Source organism: Diospyros lotus, chromosome 13 (genome assembly GCF_014633365.1).
Source record: "Diospyros lotus cultivar Yz01 chromosome 13, ASM1463336v1, whole genome shotgun sequence".
Classification (NCBI taxonomy): domain Eukaryota; kingdom Viridiplantae; phylum Streptophyta; class Magnoliopsida; order Ericales; family Ebenaceae; genus Diospyros; species Diospyros lotus.
The window spans coordinates 19,698,845-19,718,031 of NC_068350.1; the positions used below are offsets into that span (position 1 = coordinate 19,698,845).

The 19,187-nt window shown below is 34.8% G+C and overlaps 1 protein-coding gene and 1 long non-coding RNA gene across 2 annotated transcripts; both read right to left on the reverse strand.

The window, feature by feature from the left end:
- Positions 1 to 90: 90 nt before the first annotated feature.
- On the reverse strand, positions 91 to 5,393 carry LOC127789052 (protein trichome birefringence-like 34). The gene is made up of 5 exons (XM_052317805.1): positions 4,844 to 5,393; positions 4,401 to 4,572; positions 3,001 to 3,197; positions 739 to 897; positions 91 to 638 (listed from the first exon to the last, which is right to left on the reverse strand). The coding sequence occupies exons 1-5, from the start codon at positions 5,233 to 5,235 to the stop codon at positions 287 to 289; spliced, it is 1,272 nt and encodes a 423-aa protein (XP_052173765.1). The 5' UTR covers positions 5,236 to 5,393; the 3' UTR covers positions 91 to 286.
- A 6,946-nt stretch (positions 5,394 to 12,339) lies between these two features.
- Positions 12,340 to 13,861, reverse strand: LOC127789210 (uncharacterized). The gene is made up of 3 exons (XR_008020512.1): positions 13,797 to 13,861; positions 13,356 to 13,474; positions 12,340 to 12,626 (listed from the first exon to the last, which is right to left on the reverse strand). It is a non-coding gene; the product is annotated as an uncharacterized LOC127789210 (long non-coding RNA).
- Between the last annotated feature and the right edge of the window lie 5,326 nt (positions 13,862 to 19,187).

Consider the following 19,187-nt stretch of genomic DNA (forward strand, 5'->3'; position numbering starts at 1 on the left):
AATGTTGTTTAAATTCAATTAATATTATCTGTGTCATTAAAGTCTCCATTAAGAAGACTTGAATTTGAAATTAATGGTTGAAGTTCCGTTCAATATATAATCAAGACAATGGTGAAACTTCCATTGAACCACCAAAAAATAAATCCATAATCTGCTAAATTGAACACAACAGCCTGATGAGGCTACTACAACTAATAATTACGAATGACTTAAAAAACACTTGACCTAATTCCAAACCTTCTGCATACACACAATATAATCTTATATATACTAAAAACAAATGAATTCAGTTCTGAAGAATGTATGATTGGAGAAGCTCATTCCATACATCTGGGACCCCGGGAAGGCACCAATGGGTACAATCTGCATAGTTTCTAGGGTCCGATAACTGCTTCTTAGTTAAAGGGCGCCATTGCTTCCTGTAAATTGATGGATGGCCGTCTTTCCGGTACTCTGAAAGTTGTGTTATATTCAGCATTTGCATCTTCAAACCCTTTTCTTGCAATTTGGAAACCATGGCCTCTACTGCACGCATCATTCTAGGGTCTGATCCATGGTTCCCTCGAAACCCCTGGATCGATATTGGATTGGTTTCATTTAAGCAAGTCTGATGTCTCTGCATGCCCCATTCTTCGGCCCTTCATGCAGTTAATGTTGAGAATCATCAGTGGCATGCACTAAACAAAATTGTTTTCAAAGATATATTGTAGTAGAAGTTAGGCTACGAGTATAACTTACTGGACGTGAGTGGCTGACATGCTAACGTAGAACAGTTGCATTTTGGTACGGTTGACGTTGATGTCCAACCAGTTTGACAAAGTCTTCAGAGCCATCTTGTAGCACCTCAAGGCCTTGACTTCCTTGTAGGCTTTATTAGGGCTTTCAAATGACCCTTCCCTGATCATATATAGTCCAACAAAATTTTTATTTCAGAGCATATCTTTATATTGACAGGAGAACAATAATATATTCTCATATTATAAAAAAAAAAAAAACACTATAATTTATCCAGGTCTTCAATTTTAGACCCAATTTTTATTTTTTTAGAAAAGTATCATACTTTTATTTAGGATAAATAATATTTGTTGTTGCTCAAACACAACAATAAAATTGTAACGATGGATTGATTTTCAAGTTTCAAGAATTCTGCAAAACAAAAAATAATGAGAGGGCACAAGACATTCTCTGTGCAAACACAAAAGAGATTAGAGAGCTATTTTGCATGATAGAAGTGTGTTACTTAAGAGAAGTGTGCAAACACAAAAGGATTTCTAACTTTTCAAAATTGGCACAGATCCTGTTTATCTCTATCCACCACACAATTTTCAGAAAAGCTATGGGAACTATTTACTGGACAAGCTTGGAGGCTCTGGGAGCCTCAATCGACAAAGTCTCCTGGGCTTTTGGGAGATTCACGGGACTATTGATGTCAAGTCCCTCCTCACTGTTATCTGTTCCCAGCTGCTTAAGATCTCATGTCAATCATTATAAAATTTTTAGATACTTGATTTTTCTATTAATTTTCCACAGACAATACCAATTATTATCACTCAAACACAATGATATAATTTATAATGAGGGATTTGTCTTTAAAGTTCCAAGAATTCTGCAAAACAAAAACAATCAGAAGGTACGTAACATTTCTTATGTAAATATTTTGATACTTAAATTAGATCTTTAGAAGAAAATATAGAGCTACCTAAGAGAACGGATTCTCCTTTATTTATAATTAAAATATGTGAAAACTGATAAGGACTCTTGATTTTTCAGAATTGGCATAGATCTGTTTATCTCTATTCATTACACAATTTTTGAAAAAAATCTTGGAGGTATGTTTGCCCATCTCTATCATAGGAATATCCTACTGTATACTCTCTAAGAGACCTTGCAAACTCTCCCAGAGCGTCTTAGACCTCTATCATGAGAGTCACCTAGGAACCTTTTTATCTAAGAGAGTCTATCGAACCCTTATTTTGTGTCTTTCTTCTCACTTATATTTTGTTCTTAGCTTTTGGGCTTGAATTTTGTGACCTTCATAAATGGGCCTAAGCCCTTATATACATCAATATTGCTAGTCTTTGAACTTTGCGTTCTATAAAAAATTAGTCATTATATTTTAATTTTTGTTACTAATTAGTAAACTTTATTTTTTATTAAAATTTAATTTCTCTTTTGATTTTTCATCAAATTCTGTTAATGAAAACTAGTGTAATATAAATTAATTAATATAACCTCCAAAATCCATTGATTATGTAATTTAGATTAATTTTAACATCAAGAGATATTAGGGTTTATATCAATGTATATCACATCAGTTTTAATTTGTTAACAAAAATTGATCGAAAATCAAGAAAAGAACTACATTTTAACAAAAAGAAAAATCCAATATCTGTAGTGATAAAATCAAAGTAAAATAACTAGTTTATTATAGAATGCAAATTTTAGGGACAATAATGTAATTTACCCTTTTTATTTAATTTTAGTTATGACCTTCCATTTGTCCCTATTAAATATTATTATTGATATGAAATATTATTATTGATATGACCTGCCATATATCCCCTAAAAATTGAACAATGATGTGAAAAATATATCTCCTATTATACTCTTTATTTTATTTTTATTTTTTTTTTGGGGGGGGGGGGTTGTTATTTAGTTTTTTTTTGTGTATTGTTATTCATTTTTTTATCAATTTTTTGGCATTTTATACAATGGCGGAAATAATTTTTGCTACCTATATATCATTCAACTCATCACATATTAACTTGCAATGTCATACTTTAATAGCAATATCTAACAAGAAAAATGATGGTCTATAATTAGAAAACTAAATAAGAATAAGATACTACTATTGAGAAAAAGTAAAATTTTAATATATAAAATTAAAAACAAACTTAAAAACCAATCTATTTTAGTAATTAAGCCAACTAAATAGTGGAAAGAAGAGTTTGGTGGACATAATATTGATTTGTGGTGAGATTATGATGAGAATGCACTTACAAGAGCTTCAATTTTGGGGTTCTCCACCAGAGATAGGAGTTGAATACAAGTATATCAGCATCACCCCAATGCCTAGCATGCTTTTCAATGGATTTAATTCTGACAATTGGGTCCCAGAAAGAATGATTTGATGGATCATCACAGTTTGATTCCACTAACAATGGAGACCAGTAGAAGTCGATCGACACATTGTATTCCTGCATTGCATTAGCCAACAGTCAGCCATTAATTCCATCAGAAGGTGACAATATTGAAGAATATTATGTAATTGGAAATTAATATTATTTCTACACTAATTTTGATATTTTAATATGACATTAATTTAGAAAATTATCAAAAATGTCAAATTTTAGTGTCTAAGTAACATTTTTGATAGTGTTAATTCTTTTTTTTTTCTTTTTTCATGGACTTATAAATAGCTGTTATATTTTGAAAAGAAAAGTATTAACATGCTTGTGTAAACAAAGAGAACACATCTCCACAAGGGATCAAATGTAGGACACAACATGCTCTAATAAAACGCATAGCCAAACTAGCCCTAATTGACATGCTTGCTGGGACTTTTGTCACGAAGAAAGCCCCAAAATACAACATAAGAATCCCAACAGTAATTAAACTAACAAAGCTAAAATAAAACCACTAAATATTTTGGTGCTAAATTTGGTAACTCAAGCAACTTTAGTAACCTATAAATGTTGTAAAGGGCGGAAAACAATAATAATTCTTATTTCATATATAATGAAAGGAAACGTTCACTGGGCATTAATTTTCATTAACTTGTATTTATTTTGGTTCATTGGTAAAGCATTAATATCATATTCAAAAGTATATATAATGAAATTAATTGCTAGCAAAAAGAATATATAGAAATTAATTTGCTCAAGATAAATGCGTTTTTTGTAAATGCATTTTATGACAATTATTATTATTATTATTATTATTATTATTATTATTATTATTATTATTATTATTATTATTTGCAGCCGATTTTCTAAACTCATGCAACGTTTGGAACCCATGTTACAAAAATAAATAACTAATTATATTCTTTATTCATTTCTTGTGAATAAATTAGAAAACTATAGAATTCTAGTCGTCTAAAATGTTCCAAAGGGGCATAATGTAACGCTTTAAGCAAAGAGTGGTACATAGAAATTCTATTCTATATCAATTAATATAGCATTACCCACCTTGCAAAATGTAGTATAAGTTTATATAAGTTATATAAGAACTGTTATTAAAGGATATCACTTATTATTACAATATTTTAATAATATATATATATAATTTTAAAAAAATACTTTACTAAGGTCATTAAAGTATGCAAGTAATTTATTTTTCCATAGAAGGTTGGTTGGTTGGTTAGAAGGAAGGAAGGAAGGAAGAAGTTTTTTACTCACAGTGGCCTTGAAAGTGTACAAAGAGGAATTCAATTTCATGTATTTGAATGGTTGAGGAATTGACGACTCGAGGAGACATATCATTGAGACCCATTGGTTTCTGTTTATGGAATCCCCAACGAACACCAGCCTCTTCCCCCTCAGCCTCTCCAGCAGCGCTTTGGCATTGAACCTATACATATAGACATGCATATATATATATATATATATAATCAAACATGAAACCAATTATATATCCAAATCCCAAAAACACAGTAAACTATTCATCATAGCCTCATGCTTAACCTAAAGTTCATGCACAATAAAATAACATTGCATTTGCTTTGCCTAACCCCAAGAGTTAGCTCTTTAATAAAAACTTGTAATTATCTCCTCACTGTCAGAGTTTAAATTTGCTTAGTGCATATGTATCGGACAGAGAGAGAGAGAGAGAGAGAGAGGACCTTGGGAGATCACAGCCATGGGGCTGCCACCTCCAATGCTGATAACTCAAGTCCTTCCGGCCATACTTCTCGCAAGCCAAATCATCAAACATGAAGCGGCACTCTCGGTCTTTATACAGAGGATAGGAAAGATTATCAAAAACCCAGTGGCCGGAAAACAAATCGCAGGTTGGCGACGGAGGCGGAGGTGGCGGCATTGCCGGCAATGAAACAGGAGCCACATGGTGGCTCTTGTTCGTCGTCCGATGGTTCACAACCGTTGCGGGGCCACCTGTGGGGTGGTGATAAACGGCGAGGGTTACGAGGACGGCGCCGAGAACTATGAGGAGGCTCTGAAACGTCCATCTGATCAGGCGAGAACCTGCGCGAACCATTTGGCTTCTCTTTGCCATTGATTCCCTCTCTCTCTCTCTCTCTCTCTCTCTCTGTTCTCTGCCCTTTGGTTTTATGTGTTGCGCCCTCCCGGCTTCTCTTCTCTTCCCTTCTTATGAACTCTCTCTCTCTCTCTCTCTCTCTCACACACACACACACACACACACAATGAATTCATTCAAATTGGTTGACCATTCTTACTCTCTCACACAAACACAATGAATTCATTCATATATGTAATTGGTTAACCTGTCTTCCATCACCGAGTAGTTTTTGGTTTGTTGGGAGAAAATTTGTAGTAAAAATCAGAACAATAGAACAATAATTATAAAAAAAGTTTTATTAATTAATAGTCATCAATTGGATTATTAAAGAAGGGCGAGAAAATGGGATTTTTCTTCAATCTTCCTCTTGTTTCGGTTCATTAAATTAAATCCCACCTATGTAATATTAGAGAAATAAAAAGTCAAAAGACAACCAGCAGTAGTTAGCCACTATAAGCTATGATAGAACTTTGTTGGATTTCTCTGTTCAAATTAATAACCAACTGCTTCGATAGATTTATTGAATTTGGAAAGGAGAACCCATTAGGTTCCTTCATCAAAGTCTAAAGAGAATTACAAATCTTCATTGGCTTGAAAATTGAAGGGTTCGTCATTGAACTCCATTCTTAGGTTCAATTTGTAAAGACGTTCTCTACAAATCGAACACTATCTAGCTAGGTTGGACTAATCATGAAAATAATATAATCTTTTTCACAAGTTTATAATTTTATTAAATTCTTTTAATTTTGTCAATTATGTCTAAATTGATTTAATTGGGTATAATTTTATCTAACATATGTGAAATCGATCTAGAGATACTATGTTCATGCTATGTGTCATATAATAATTATTTTTTGTGAGATGCACATTGTTGTTATTATAATACAACAAGTGAAACTTTTTTGTTTTGGGGTAAGTAGCTCAACAGAAAATTGACAAAACCAGGCAAAAGAGCAAGGTCAACTCGAAAGAGATTATTTGAAGAAGGTCCTACAGAAGGGTGGCTCCAGAAGGGTCATTAGGTTTCTAAGATCGTAGAACAGTTTTCCGAATGAGCTATTGAATGTGTAACATCCCGAAATTTGGGAGATAAATAATGATTATTAATTTTGGTATTTGAAGTCATTATGGAATATTTGAGAAATTAAGAGAAGATGTTTATTTATATTATTTTGAGAAATTGGGTAATTAAGGTAATTAATTATTTTATTTGAGAATATTTATGAAAATAATGAAAGAATAAAATAAATTAAATAATTAATTTTTGAAAATTTCATGGTGTAAGTGAAATAAGGGTGAAATGAGTTGTTGGAGTGTGTGTGAATTTCTGGAAGTATTGGGGCGCTTTTGTAATTTCCAAGAAGTGGGCCAAGAGCATGTTAAATATAATTTGGTGCATTATATGTATGAGGGAGTAGCTGGCGCAAGCGGTCACGTGTGCATGTGCGAGGCTGGGGGTTTTGTCGATTTTATTTGGCCAGGAAAGGCTTGAAATGACGTCATTTCGGCCCAAAGAGGTGGCAGTGTGCGCGGCTGCTGGCCGTGCCACGTGGCGCGCTCTCAGCCGCCCATTTTTCTTGCCCGAGAAGCCTCCGTTTTGCTTCATTTTTAAGGCTAATTTTAGCCATTCTATGAGCTAAAAATAAGGAAGAAATGGGAGGAATGAGTAGGAGCCGCGAGCAGTGAAGAATGAAGGGGGAAAATAGAAGAAAATATAGGGAAATGGGAATAAATCACGGGATTAATGAGCTATTCGGTGTTTAAAAATATCCCAATGAGTAGGTAAAATTAGTATAAATATTATATGTTTAAGTTATAGAATTTATACGGTGAGATTATGTATTATATGCGGTTGGATTATGCGGATTATGTGGTTAGATTTAATTAATTAATTGGAGTCGCAGCCTTGTTATTTTATGTAGAACGCTTTACTTCGCGTTGAGAACGCAGAAAATGCAAGAATTGGCCAAGTAAAGGTAAGTTCCTAACCCTCTCCTCACGCTCTTAATTTCTTAACCCTCTTCGTGGTTTCTTATATTTTATTCCCTCCCTCACTATGACTCGGTTCCACGCATTAATAATGATAATCTGCGTGGCAATCATTTCATAATTTGTATGTTAATAATGAGTCTATTAGTGATTAAATAAGTTAAGTAAATAATGTTTTGGTGTCGTTCATTTCGTTTGTCACGGGGCTTCATATCTCTTCGTTTTCCAGGAATAGTGTCTGTATGTGAACAATACACCAGATAACTTCCCAGGAAAAAAAGGTAGGTCACAAACCGACACACTTAAATACCAAGTTTTTCCTTAGCCAGAACTTTCTTAGACATGCACTTCCACTACACCACACTTAAATCCAATAACCTTTAAGACTTCAACCGACAATCCCCAATCTCTAAGTGGGGATTTCATCTTATGAACCATTAGTCTCTTTTTCCCTAAACCTCCACTTGGGGTTTCTATTAATTGGCTCTAACTATATCGGATCATCTTAAGTCTCCAAGTTGCTTTTCCCTAAATCTTTAAATAGGGTTAAGCTCTGATACCAATTGTAATGCCCCACTTTTTCAAGTGTTAAATAACTTAAGAATTTTGGAAATATTTGTTTTTCAATATAAATCATTTCCCGACAATCTCATTCTACCTTCCCAGCATACTAAACAATAATCAATAAGTTAAGACAGATAATCATCATAAATGGGGAAGCTTAAAATCAAAACCTGATATGGTACATGTTGACACACATTTTTGTAACATTCTGCATCGAACAATAGAAAGGTCCATGACAACTTATCCTGATGGGCCTACGCGAACTTCCTAGGGGGGTCACCCATCCTTGGGCTTCCCCAGGTCAAGCACGCTTAACCCTGGAGTTCTTTGCTTGTATTCAGCCCAATAGGTATCCAGCTGGTGTTGTTTCATTCCTTACTTATCCACGATGTATACTGCTCTTCTCTGGGCTCTTGGGGTATTACACACATCGTGTCATCATCATAGCCCCATAGTCGCAGATCAGCTCTTAGCTCTCATCTTTCAACAGCCAGAAGCCCCACCGCACTTATGAGCCCTTTAATGGTTGCCCTTCTAGGCAACCTGATGTGGGATCAAGAACCAGTGCTTACAGCACCACCTCCAGCCCTCCCCCCCTAAGTGTAGTGGCGTTCATGGGCACGAACCATCTTAGGGGTGATAGAGGGTGGTTAGGGCCAGGGCCCAAGGTTTCCCACAGACGGCGCCAAATGTTGACACACATTTTTGTAACACCTCGCATTGAGCGATAGGAAGGTCCAGGGCAAGTTACTCTGATGAGTCTACGCGAACTTTCCAGGGGGGTCACATATTCTTGGGCTTCCCTAGGTCAAGCACGCTTAACCGTAGAGTTATTTACCTGTATTCAGTCCAAAAGGTATCCAGCTGGTGTTGTTTCCTTCCTTACTTATTCTCGATGTATACTACCCTTCTTTGGGCTCTTGGGGTATTACACACATCATGTCATCATCATAGGCCCACAGTCGCGGATTAGCTCTTAGTGGTTACCCTTCTAGGCAACCTAATGTGGGATCGAGAACCGGTGCTTACAACACCACCTCCAGCCCTCATTCAGAAATGGTCCACCTTAGATTGCCCCAAAACACACCGAAAGCAACTCCATCTTTGCTATCTCAATGGCCAAACTTTCGGTCAAAATTAAGTTGGCCCAATTTCGATAAGATTTTGGCCACTTCTTAGCCAAGAGGGTTGTCTTGACCTTGCCCCGAGGCCCCCCCCCCAGCCACTTCTTTGGGTCTCTCATGGCCGATTTTGGGGATTGGATAGTCTGGTCGGCCATGGCTGTTTGGAGGTTTTCCTGAAATTGCACTTTGGTCCCTCAAACTTTAGTTTTCTCACTTTGGCCCATTTTCACAAAGCTTCTCAACTTTTCATAATTGCATTTAAGACCCTCAAGTCCTGAAACATCTATTTCATTCCCAAAGATTTCCTAAAAATATCATTTCGACCTCCCTCTAGTAATTTCATAAAACTGTACTTAGGCCCAAATCTTCAGTTTGGTTGTAAATCTTTTCGTCTCTTCCTAAAACCGCTGAAGGGTTGTCCTACATACCGAATATGAACCCCCTCAAGGTTCCATTGACTTCCCGGAAGCCCCCTACAATAATTCAGTTTTGTAGCCCAAATCATAATTGTATTTTAGCTATACCGAAAATTGTTTCTAATCCAATTTCTTCCGATGTCATAAATCATGTCTTGAAATACTCATCATTGCTATATCATTTTCCTTTGGCACTTCAGCTCCAGGGCACTCCCTGCAGTTGATTCGGTCATTCATAGCGGTAAGAAATTAGCCTTATACCCTCAATTTATCTATAGTTCCACTTTTGTCCCAAGAAAATTTACTCTTGAGCCTTTTTGAAATTCTCGGGTATCACAGTTGGGATATTAATCCTAACAATAACTCCAAGTGCTGCACCTTTGAATCAAATCGCCAACCTTCAAGCACCAAGAACTTTTATACAAGCGCGCAAATCAGCCGATTTGGATACCTTTTTGATTATTAAAGTACATAAATTATACTCATAACATTTTCTCCCAAACTTTCAAGAATTATATTTACACTTCAAAATTTACAAAACTTATTTAATGAATATTAATTTTAATATTAATGTTAGCAGAGGAAAATAAATATTATTTTTATTTTTAATATTTATTAATTTTATTTCATTACTAATTTAAATAGAAATTTATAAATTATAATATTAGTAGCGAAAAATTTTGTTCTTATTTTAATTTTAATTTGCAATGTCATATTTTATTAATTTTTGTGAATGATGAATATTAATTTTAATTATACATTAAATTTTTAATTTCATTTTTTTGTTGGGCATATCCCGCTGCTAAATTTTAAATTTTTAATTTAATTTTTTTGAATTTTAAATATAATATAACTTTCCTTTTTAGCAACAAGTATATACCCGTTGCTAAAATTATAATTATAATTTTTTTTTTGTGACGGTATTACCCCGTCGCTAAATTTTTAATTCTTAAATTATATTTTTTCCGTGTTTTAGCGACGAGTGAGCCCCCATCGCTAAAACTTGTTATTTTTATTCTTTTATTTCTTTTTTTTTAGCTACTTTTGTATTTTACGTTTATTTTTTTTCTTTTTTTGTGACGGAGAAACCCGTCGCTAAATTTTTAATTTTAAAATTATTATTTTTTCTTGTTTTAGCGACTGACGAGCACCCACAGCTAAAACTTGTTATTTTTATTTTTTTAATAAATTTTGTATTTTAAATTTTTTGTTCTTGTTTTAGCAACGGGATATCCTCATCGCTAAATTTTGTCTTTAAAATATATTTTTCCCTTTTGAGTGACAGGAGGGCACCCGTCGCTAAATTTTTTAATTTAGATTTATTTATTTATTTATTTTTGCTACTGGGGAGCCCTCGTCACTAAATTTTTAATTTTAAAATTATTTTTTTCTATTTTTTAGCGACAGGTAGTCCCGTCGCTAAATTTTTAATTTCTAAATTATTCTTTTCATATTTTAGTGACGGGTTCACACTCGTCGCTGAATTTTGTATTTTAAATTTATTTTTTCTTTCTTATTTTGCGACGGATGCATCCTTGTCGCTAAAGTTTTTTATTTTTTATTTATTTTTTTCCTTTTTTAGTGATAGATTTTTCGTCGCTAAATTTTAAAATTTATTAAAAAATAAAAAATTATTTAGTGACAAGTATATCCGTTGCTAAATTAAAAAAATATTTTCAAAAATTAGCGATGAAATTCTGTCACTAGTGTGTCACTAATTAGTGACGGATTTTGTCCCATCGCTAATTCAATTGGTAAATAGCATATTTCTTGTAGTGGTGGACGTGAAAAAGACACACTAAAATAAACCCTTCAAAAAACAAACTTCAATGATTGAAGGTTGGCTTTCAAGAAGATGCAAAAACAAGATTTGTTTTACTAAGAAAATCCAAATAACTTGCTGAAATTTGTATTGAAAAAACTTGATTACAACCCCTAATTTCTAGGTATATTTATAGTGTTTGGCTAATCAAAATTCATCTAATATTTGTAAATAAAATTTAACTAAATTCCAAATAGAAATAAATCCTAGATAAAATTTAATTAGAATTCTAATAAAAATAAAAGCCTAATCAAATATGAAGTAGAATCTTAAATCAAGTAGAATTATAAAATTTAAGAAATATTAAAATATTATCTCGGCATGGTCGGGTCGGCCTTAGGCTGAGTCTTGATCAGTGACCACATCATTCACCTCCACTTGAAGAGAATTATTCCTCGAATTATGATTCTGGTATGACAACTTAACATCCGACAAATACAAAAAAAGATCAGCTATAACACCCCGTTCTCCCAGGGCATTAGATAACGTAAGATTCAGGGATATATTTTTTTTCTAAACAAAACTCAACACAAAAACCGTTCCTCGAAGATCCCGTTACATCTTCTCAATCTATCAACTTAGAATCATCAATAAACTAAGACAGGTAAATCACTTCAAATGCAGAATCTAGATCGAAATCTCAATAGAACATAACTAAAATCATTTTATTTATAACATAAAATCGAACCAACGTTTTACATGACACCATCAAAATAAACAACATAATTGAAAACGACATACTATAAACTATCCACTAATTGCCGTCACTGCTTGGAAATCCCTTTTCTTTTTGCACCGCTGCCTTCACTTGGAACGTTTGAATATTCCGAAGACAAAGTCCATATTAGATGACGAATCATCTAAGTGAGAGTTCAAAAACATGTTTTTATGAGTGTATGCAAGACATGAAATTAACCAACATAACTCGGAAAGCCCTAGCCCAAGAGAATCCCACATAACACTTTACCCTGCTGTAACGCCCCATTTTTTTTAGCGTTAAATAACTCAGGAATTTCGAGAATATATTTATTTTATTTTTCAATATAAACCAGTTCCCAACAATCCCGTTTTACCTTCCCAGCATACTAAACAAAAATCAATAAGCTAAGATAAGTAATCATCATAAGTGCGGAAGCTTAAAATCGAAACCTGATATGGTATAGAATCGAAATCCACTTTAATCATAAAATAAGAATCCGTACCATTACATCTTCAAATACTTAATTACATTGAGACTTATCATCAAGAGATAACAACTAAGTACCTCAAAAATACATTAAACCATACATGATCATCAATATGATAATATATCATGAATCCTCATGAGGAAGCAAATACCGGGACAACTCACCAAACCCATCAGCCACATCATCACGTGTCGTTACGTCTCAATCATCTTCTTGCCACATCTGCAAGTCCTAACTGGAACGTGGAATGTTCTAGAGGCATAACCTATTAGAAGTTGAAACTTCTAGTGAGGGTTTAAAAACATGATACGTGAATGCATGATGCAAATACATGAACAAACATTTGCCCTAGTGTAACTTCCCAGACCCAGCCCGGCACGGAACCCTAGGTATCATGAAACCCTAGATAGAATCCTGAACCTCTACAAGATAAGCCTAACGTTGTTTCATCAATTGTCCTTGGGGAATTACGACTACATTGCAACATTCTTAGGCTGACATCCCAATCCCATGCACAAATATCAATATACCAATAATATTGCGTCATGCAAACATCACGACTTTTCATGCAATATGACAAAATGATCATAACATTCATAAATATCATGCATATATAAAAAATTATATTTTTCATAAATATCATGCATAATAAACAATCATATCATATAGGATAGGACAACTCACATTTTCACGAGATTCAAAATATCTCGAAAGACGTGCATTGCCTCGATATGCGTGTTCGACCTCATTTTTTTGTGCCAACTTTCGAAACTTTCACCAATCACTTTTTCTCAAGCACATAAATCATAAAAAATATATTTAATCATTAAATATCTCAATATTCCATTTTCTCCTATTTTTCTTTATTTTTCTCTCTATTCCTTCCTATTTTTCATTAATAAAACCAAACTAAATATTTCTCAAATATTTCACTATGACAATTCATAAAATAATATTTCTGAATTTCTAAAATTTTCTAGAAAATTTTACTCACCTTAATTTAGCCTCTCAGGCTTTCTCGATATGCGTGCTCTGACCTCAGAACGTATCTCATAACATCTCGATTTCTTGTACCAGACTTTTGACGTATTCAATTCGGATGCTCAACATACCCTGACCATCATATTTATTCATGGATATCAATATTTTATTTTTCCTAAATTTCTCATAATTTTTCTATCCTAATAAAATTATATATATAGCGTAAGGTTAATTAATTAAATAATCACAGACTAAATCCACTAAACAAATCTACTGATTTAACTGAAGTTAACTAATTTAATTAACTCACTAAATTAACTAATTAAACTAAACTTCTAATTACCTTACTGCCGCAACTACTAAATTAATTCTTTAATTTAACTAATTTACTAATTTAGTTTAATCATTAAATTGACTAAACTAATTCATCATTTATTTAAATTATTTTACTAACCTCGCTGTCGCCCGCCTCCATGAGCAACGCCTTCTAATTTCTCTCTGCCTTCAATCACTTCTTGCTTCTCATTTGAATTTTTGCACAGCCGAGTGCCACTATTTATAGGAAATCTGCCATGGCCATTAAGCAAACAGCCCATCATGAGAAACCCACTTATTTAGACAACATAATTATTAACCCCACATGGCCCTCAATTTACATGGCTGAAAGTCACTTAAAATCAGTGAGAGAGACTGATGCTTGGTGGCAATTGATTTGGAACTTTCGGTGGAAATGGTTCTTTTGCAATTTCTTTTACAAAAATACTTAATTAAATATATATAATATATATTTTACATATTTAAATCCCATAATTTATCTTAATTATACTTGGATATTTCATTAATTACAAATACATCCTCAACCATAGAATTAATTTACATTTTGATGCTTCAAATCCATAATTAATAACTTTAAATTTACTCGATAAGGACGATTTTTGCCCCAGTGACCTCATCGGTGTAGGTACCCCTAACTAGGGACCCACAATAAGATGACATAAATATCAAAACCCATTAAAACATTACACATCCTCCTTGACAGCGGAAGCCACTCATACATTCTTACTCATAGACAGACACAACAGTGTTCACATGCTCGCATAAAACAAGAACAACTCAATATTACACACAACCTTAGGGTCCATAAACCCACCATATCCCCTCAGGGTACAATCTAAAATATAAACAAGCATAATTATTACACAATACAAAACACCTCTAGGGACCTTTGAATGAGACGGCTCTGTATACGCTGCTACTCCATGGATCCTGACTCACTTAACTCGCCCTCTACTTTAGCCTTACCCTTACTTGGAATGATGCAAGCAAACATGAGCCACAAGGCCTAGCAAGTATAACTGGAAGAAAGCGAGCATAAGAGTCATGCGTATCAAGAAGTAAAAGATACATGAATGCCATTTAAGGTACTTTCACATGATAAAATGATGATACATGCATCCATGCTCATATGCAATACTTTTTAAAACTATAAACATAGGACCGAAGTCCGAAACCTTGGGACCAAAATCCATAACATAAACTTAGGATCGAAGTCCAACTTTGAGCTCAACACTTTCTCTGAGGATATATCCTGTGGACTTGTCCACTGCTCGCATCATAGGGCCTTTACACATTTATTTAAAAACCATTTTCATACACATGCTTCATGCATCCTTATAACATGCATATTCGCAATAACTTCTCATATATAATTGACATGCAATTAACGAAACAATATGCACAATGGGGCAACATTCATGCAAGACAACATCAAACCCTTGCATGTCCACAATAAAGCATCATTCCCAAGGAAAGATAGGGTGATACAAACCCTATTTGAGATTTAATAGGTATAAATGTAAGTCATGGAATAATTTACTGGCAAAGGGAAATAACTTGTAAAATAGGAAAATAACATGGAATTTAGAAAATTAACTGATAGGATCTTGAACTGACAAGAGTTATAAAATAGAACTTGTAATTTAAAACATAACTTGAGAAAAAAGGAACTGAATTTGTAAAATAGGAGAAGAACTTGCAATTTAAAAGATCAGGAACTAAGAGCTTGCATATTAATAAGAAAACTGAGATCTTGCCTCTTAAATTGGAATAAAGAAGAAGAAAAACTTGCAAAAACTAGGAAGAGAACTTGCCTTAGATATTCTTCTTTAACCTCTACTACGAATCAAGGTTGCTTACGCCACAGCCCAAATTTACACGGACAGAATTTCCTTTAATTTCTCCCAAACTTTCCTCAGATCTTCCCCCCCGCCCCAAAAAAAATCCCCTCACTCACTCAAAGTCATGGCCTATTTATAGGCCAAGGGGTAGGGCAGGTCGTGGGAGAAAAATCCCCCTTTTTTTGGGGAGGAAATTGGTTGCTGGACCCGTGGCTGTAGGAGGCAGCCACGTGGGCGAGCTCGCCATGCCCATGCGGCCCGCGTGGCACTCGCGCACGCGCCTGGGCTGCTCCGAATTTCACTCTCTCTCTTCTTTTTTTTTTTTTTTCTTTTTAACACCTTAAAATAATTATAACCTCAAATAATTATTTTTAATCCCAAAAACATACCAAATTTAATATTTTCCATTAATCTCCATAAAACCTCAATAATTTCGAATAATTACTAAAACCTTCTTGATAAGTTTAAATTTTTCTCCAATTAATTCTCACACCCAAATTCACATTAATTCATAAATAAACAGGTCGTTACAACCGGGCTATTGATTCATCTCGAAATAGTCTCAGGGTTATTCTTTACGTAAAATTGGAACCCCCCCAGGGTTCCATTTATTTTTCAAAAGTCTCCTATGATGATTCGATTTTTCAGCTTATTCGATAGTTGTATTTTTGTTGTACCGAAAACTATTCTCGATCCAAATTCTTTCGATGCCATAAATCATACCTCAAGATGCTCATTAATGTCACATTATTTTCCTTTGGCATCTCGACTTCAAGGTACTCCCCATAGTTGTTTTGGTCATTCATACGATAATAAATTATCTTTATACCCTCAATTTATCTAAAAATTACATTTTTGCCCCAAGATAAATTACTCTTGAATCTTTTAGAATTTCTCGAGTATTACACCTGCCACGGGGAAAGAGCAATCTCTCTAAAGGCTACGCCACCACACCGACACACTGATATGACGCGGTTCTAGCTTAAAAGAGGCAAGGTCAACACATCTCCCCAACATCTCGAGAATAATCGTTACCACTCTCGGCCTATGAGGGTCACATAAACGTAGGAACTCGTCTCACCACAATTACGTTAGGGATTATGTTCTCACTCAAAAGCATCTAGGAACCACTACACAATCCCAACTCAAATCCCATATGAACCACCTAGTCATCGTAGTGCAATTTCCCTAACCATATGGCCTGGCACTAAAACCAAGGCGGCTATCCTGGCATGCACACCAGCACAGAATACCCCTATATATTATTCCAGCAACACCATTGGGGAATTACGGTTACACTATCCAGACAACATTCCAGGTTGATATTCCACATGAACAACACAAAACGCATGATAATGCCACATATCACAACCCAATGCATCATATAAACAACATTTTATAAAATGCAATGCACAAGTACAAAACATTTAGGGATGAACCTCCCTTATGAAACCAACCGTCATCGGTTACCATTCACATGCAACAAAACCATTTTGCATGAAATCACAACACATTTAAGTAACACAAACATCAAGTTTTTAGGGTAGAAACACCCTTAATAAGTCAAGTTTTTGGGGTGAACACTCACCTCAAATGTATTTGGAATGCCTCAATCCTTGTGCACAACCTCAATTTGCGTGCCACACCTCAAACACCTGTACTTATACTCAACCTCGAGCCACAATACTCCCTAAACATCATGTTTATTTAAAGGAGCATCAAAATCCATTTTGTTTTCTCAATTTTCCATAATTTTCTCTATTTTTCTCCTAATTTTCACCTTGATAATTCCAAAATAATTATCTTCTCAAACAGTTTTCCAAATTTTTTCACATGATAATTCCTAAAATAATTTAAGAAAAATACTGAAGGAAAGTTCCAAAAATACCCCTATCCCACACACCTTCACGCATCCTGCGCGTGAAAGAAGGCACGTGCAGCCACGCGCAGATCTTCGTCCTCGCTTCCAGCCACCGGCGACCCTTCGATGGCCGGTCTGATCCCACCCACTTGAAGCCCTTACTAATTCAATCCTAAGCGTACCACTTGCCAGCCGAAAAGCCATCGAAAAATGCCCCAAACGGGCAGTTGCAGGCATAGCTTAGCGGTCTGCCTTGCGTTTTCCAACCAGGCTTCAAATAGCCTCAAAACACTCCCAAATGCTCCAGATTTGATCCTTGACCAATCATCGGCCAAGCCTTGGCCCCCAAGCTTCCTAGCACCGGATACAACCTTCCCCAGCCCTCTCTCGGTCATCCTGTCATCGAAAAAAATGGCCACGTGGGGTGGCAGTGCGGGGGCCGATTTCTTGTTGCGTTCATACTACATTTTCCATTTATTACACTTTACCCCCCTTGTTTCTTCCAGTCTCAGTTTGCCCCTTTTCTTGAGGCCCATGATCTTTCTAATTATACCACTAAGGCCCACAAGTTTTGTATTCATCATTTCATCCTCGAAATTCCCAAAAAGTTATCCTTTTGACCCCCATCGGGCAAAATAAAAAATTACACTTTGCCCTGGTTAATCGTTTTGACCTTAAATCCCTTCGTTTCAACCCTAAATTGCTCAAGGGTTGTTCTACATATAATTTATTGGTCATCGACACATTCCATTGACTTTTCAAAAGTTTCCTACATCGATTCAATTTTCTTAGCTTGATCCATAGTTGTACCGAAAATTATTCCCGATCCAACTTCTTTGACACCTAAAATCATGGCTTGCATCACTCGTCATTACTATTCCATTTTCCTTAATCATCTAAGGTCTGGAGTGCTCCATTTGGTCGATTCGGTTACTTAAAACTATGTTAGTGTACCCTACAACCTTATTTTTTTGAAAATTCCATTTATACCCTTCATAAAATGCCATTTATAATCTCAAGAATTTCCTAAGTATTACATCAGCAACATTGAATGTTTTGGAAATACCCATTTGATTAGGCAAATCCACAACATAAGCATTATCATTGATCTTGTTTGTAATCTTGTAAGGACCATACTTCTTTGTCTTGAGTTTGTTCTGTTGTCCTGCTGGAATTCGTTCCTTATTCAAGAATATCATGACTTCATCTCCAATCTCAAATACCTTGTGCTTCCTATACTTGTCAGCTGATGCCTTCTACGTCTTATTCTCCTTGTGCAACTTTTGCTTGACATCTTCCTGAACTGTTTGAACGTGCTTAGCTAAGTCACTAGCTGCAACACTAAAACCTGGTCCCTTTGGGAATTTTACCAAATCCAATGCATGATTAGGAACTTTCATGTATACAATGAAAAATGGTGATCTTTTTTTTGAGCTATGCACAGCGTTTGTAATACTCAAGAAATTCTTAAGGGTATAAATGAAATTTTATGAAGGGTATAAGTGGAATTTTCAAAAGAATGGGACCATAGGATACATTATCACAGTTTTAAGTGATCGAATAGACCGAAGAGAGTACCCCGAACCCTACATAGTTAAAGAAAATGGAATAGTATTGACGAGTGATTCGAGGCATGATTTTAGGTGTCAAAAGAAATTAAATCGAGAACGATTTTCGATATAGTTGTGGATCAGGCTAAGAAAATTGAATCGACCTAGAAAACTTTCAAAAAGTTAACGGAGTGTCTTGAGGACTTAGATTTTATATATGAAACAACCCTAAAGCGATTTCAAGTTGAAATGAAAGG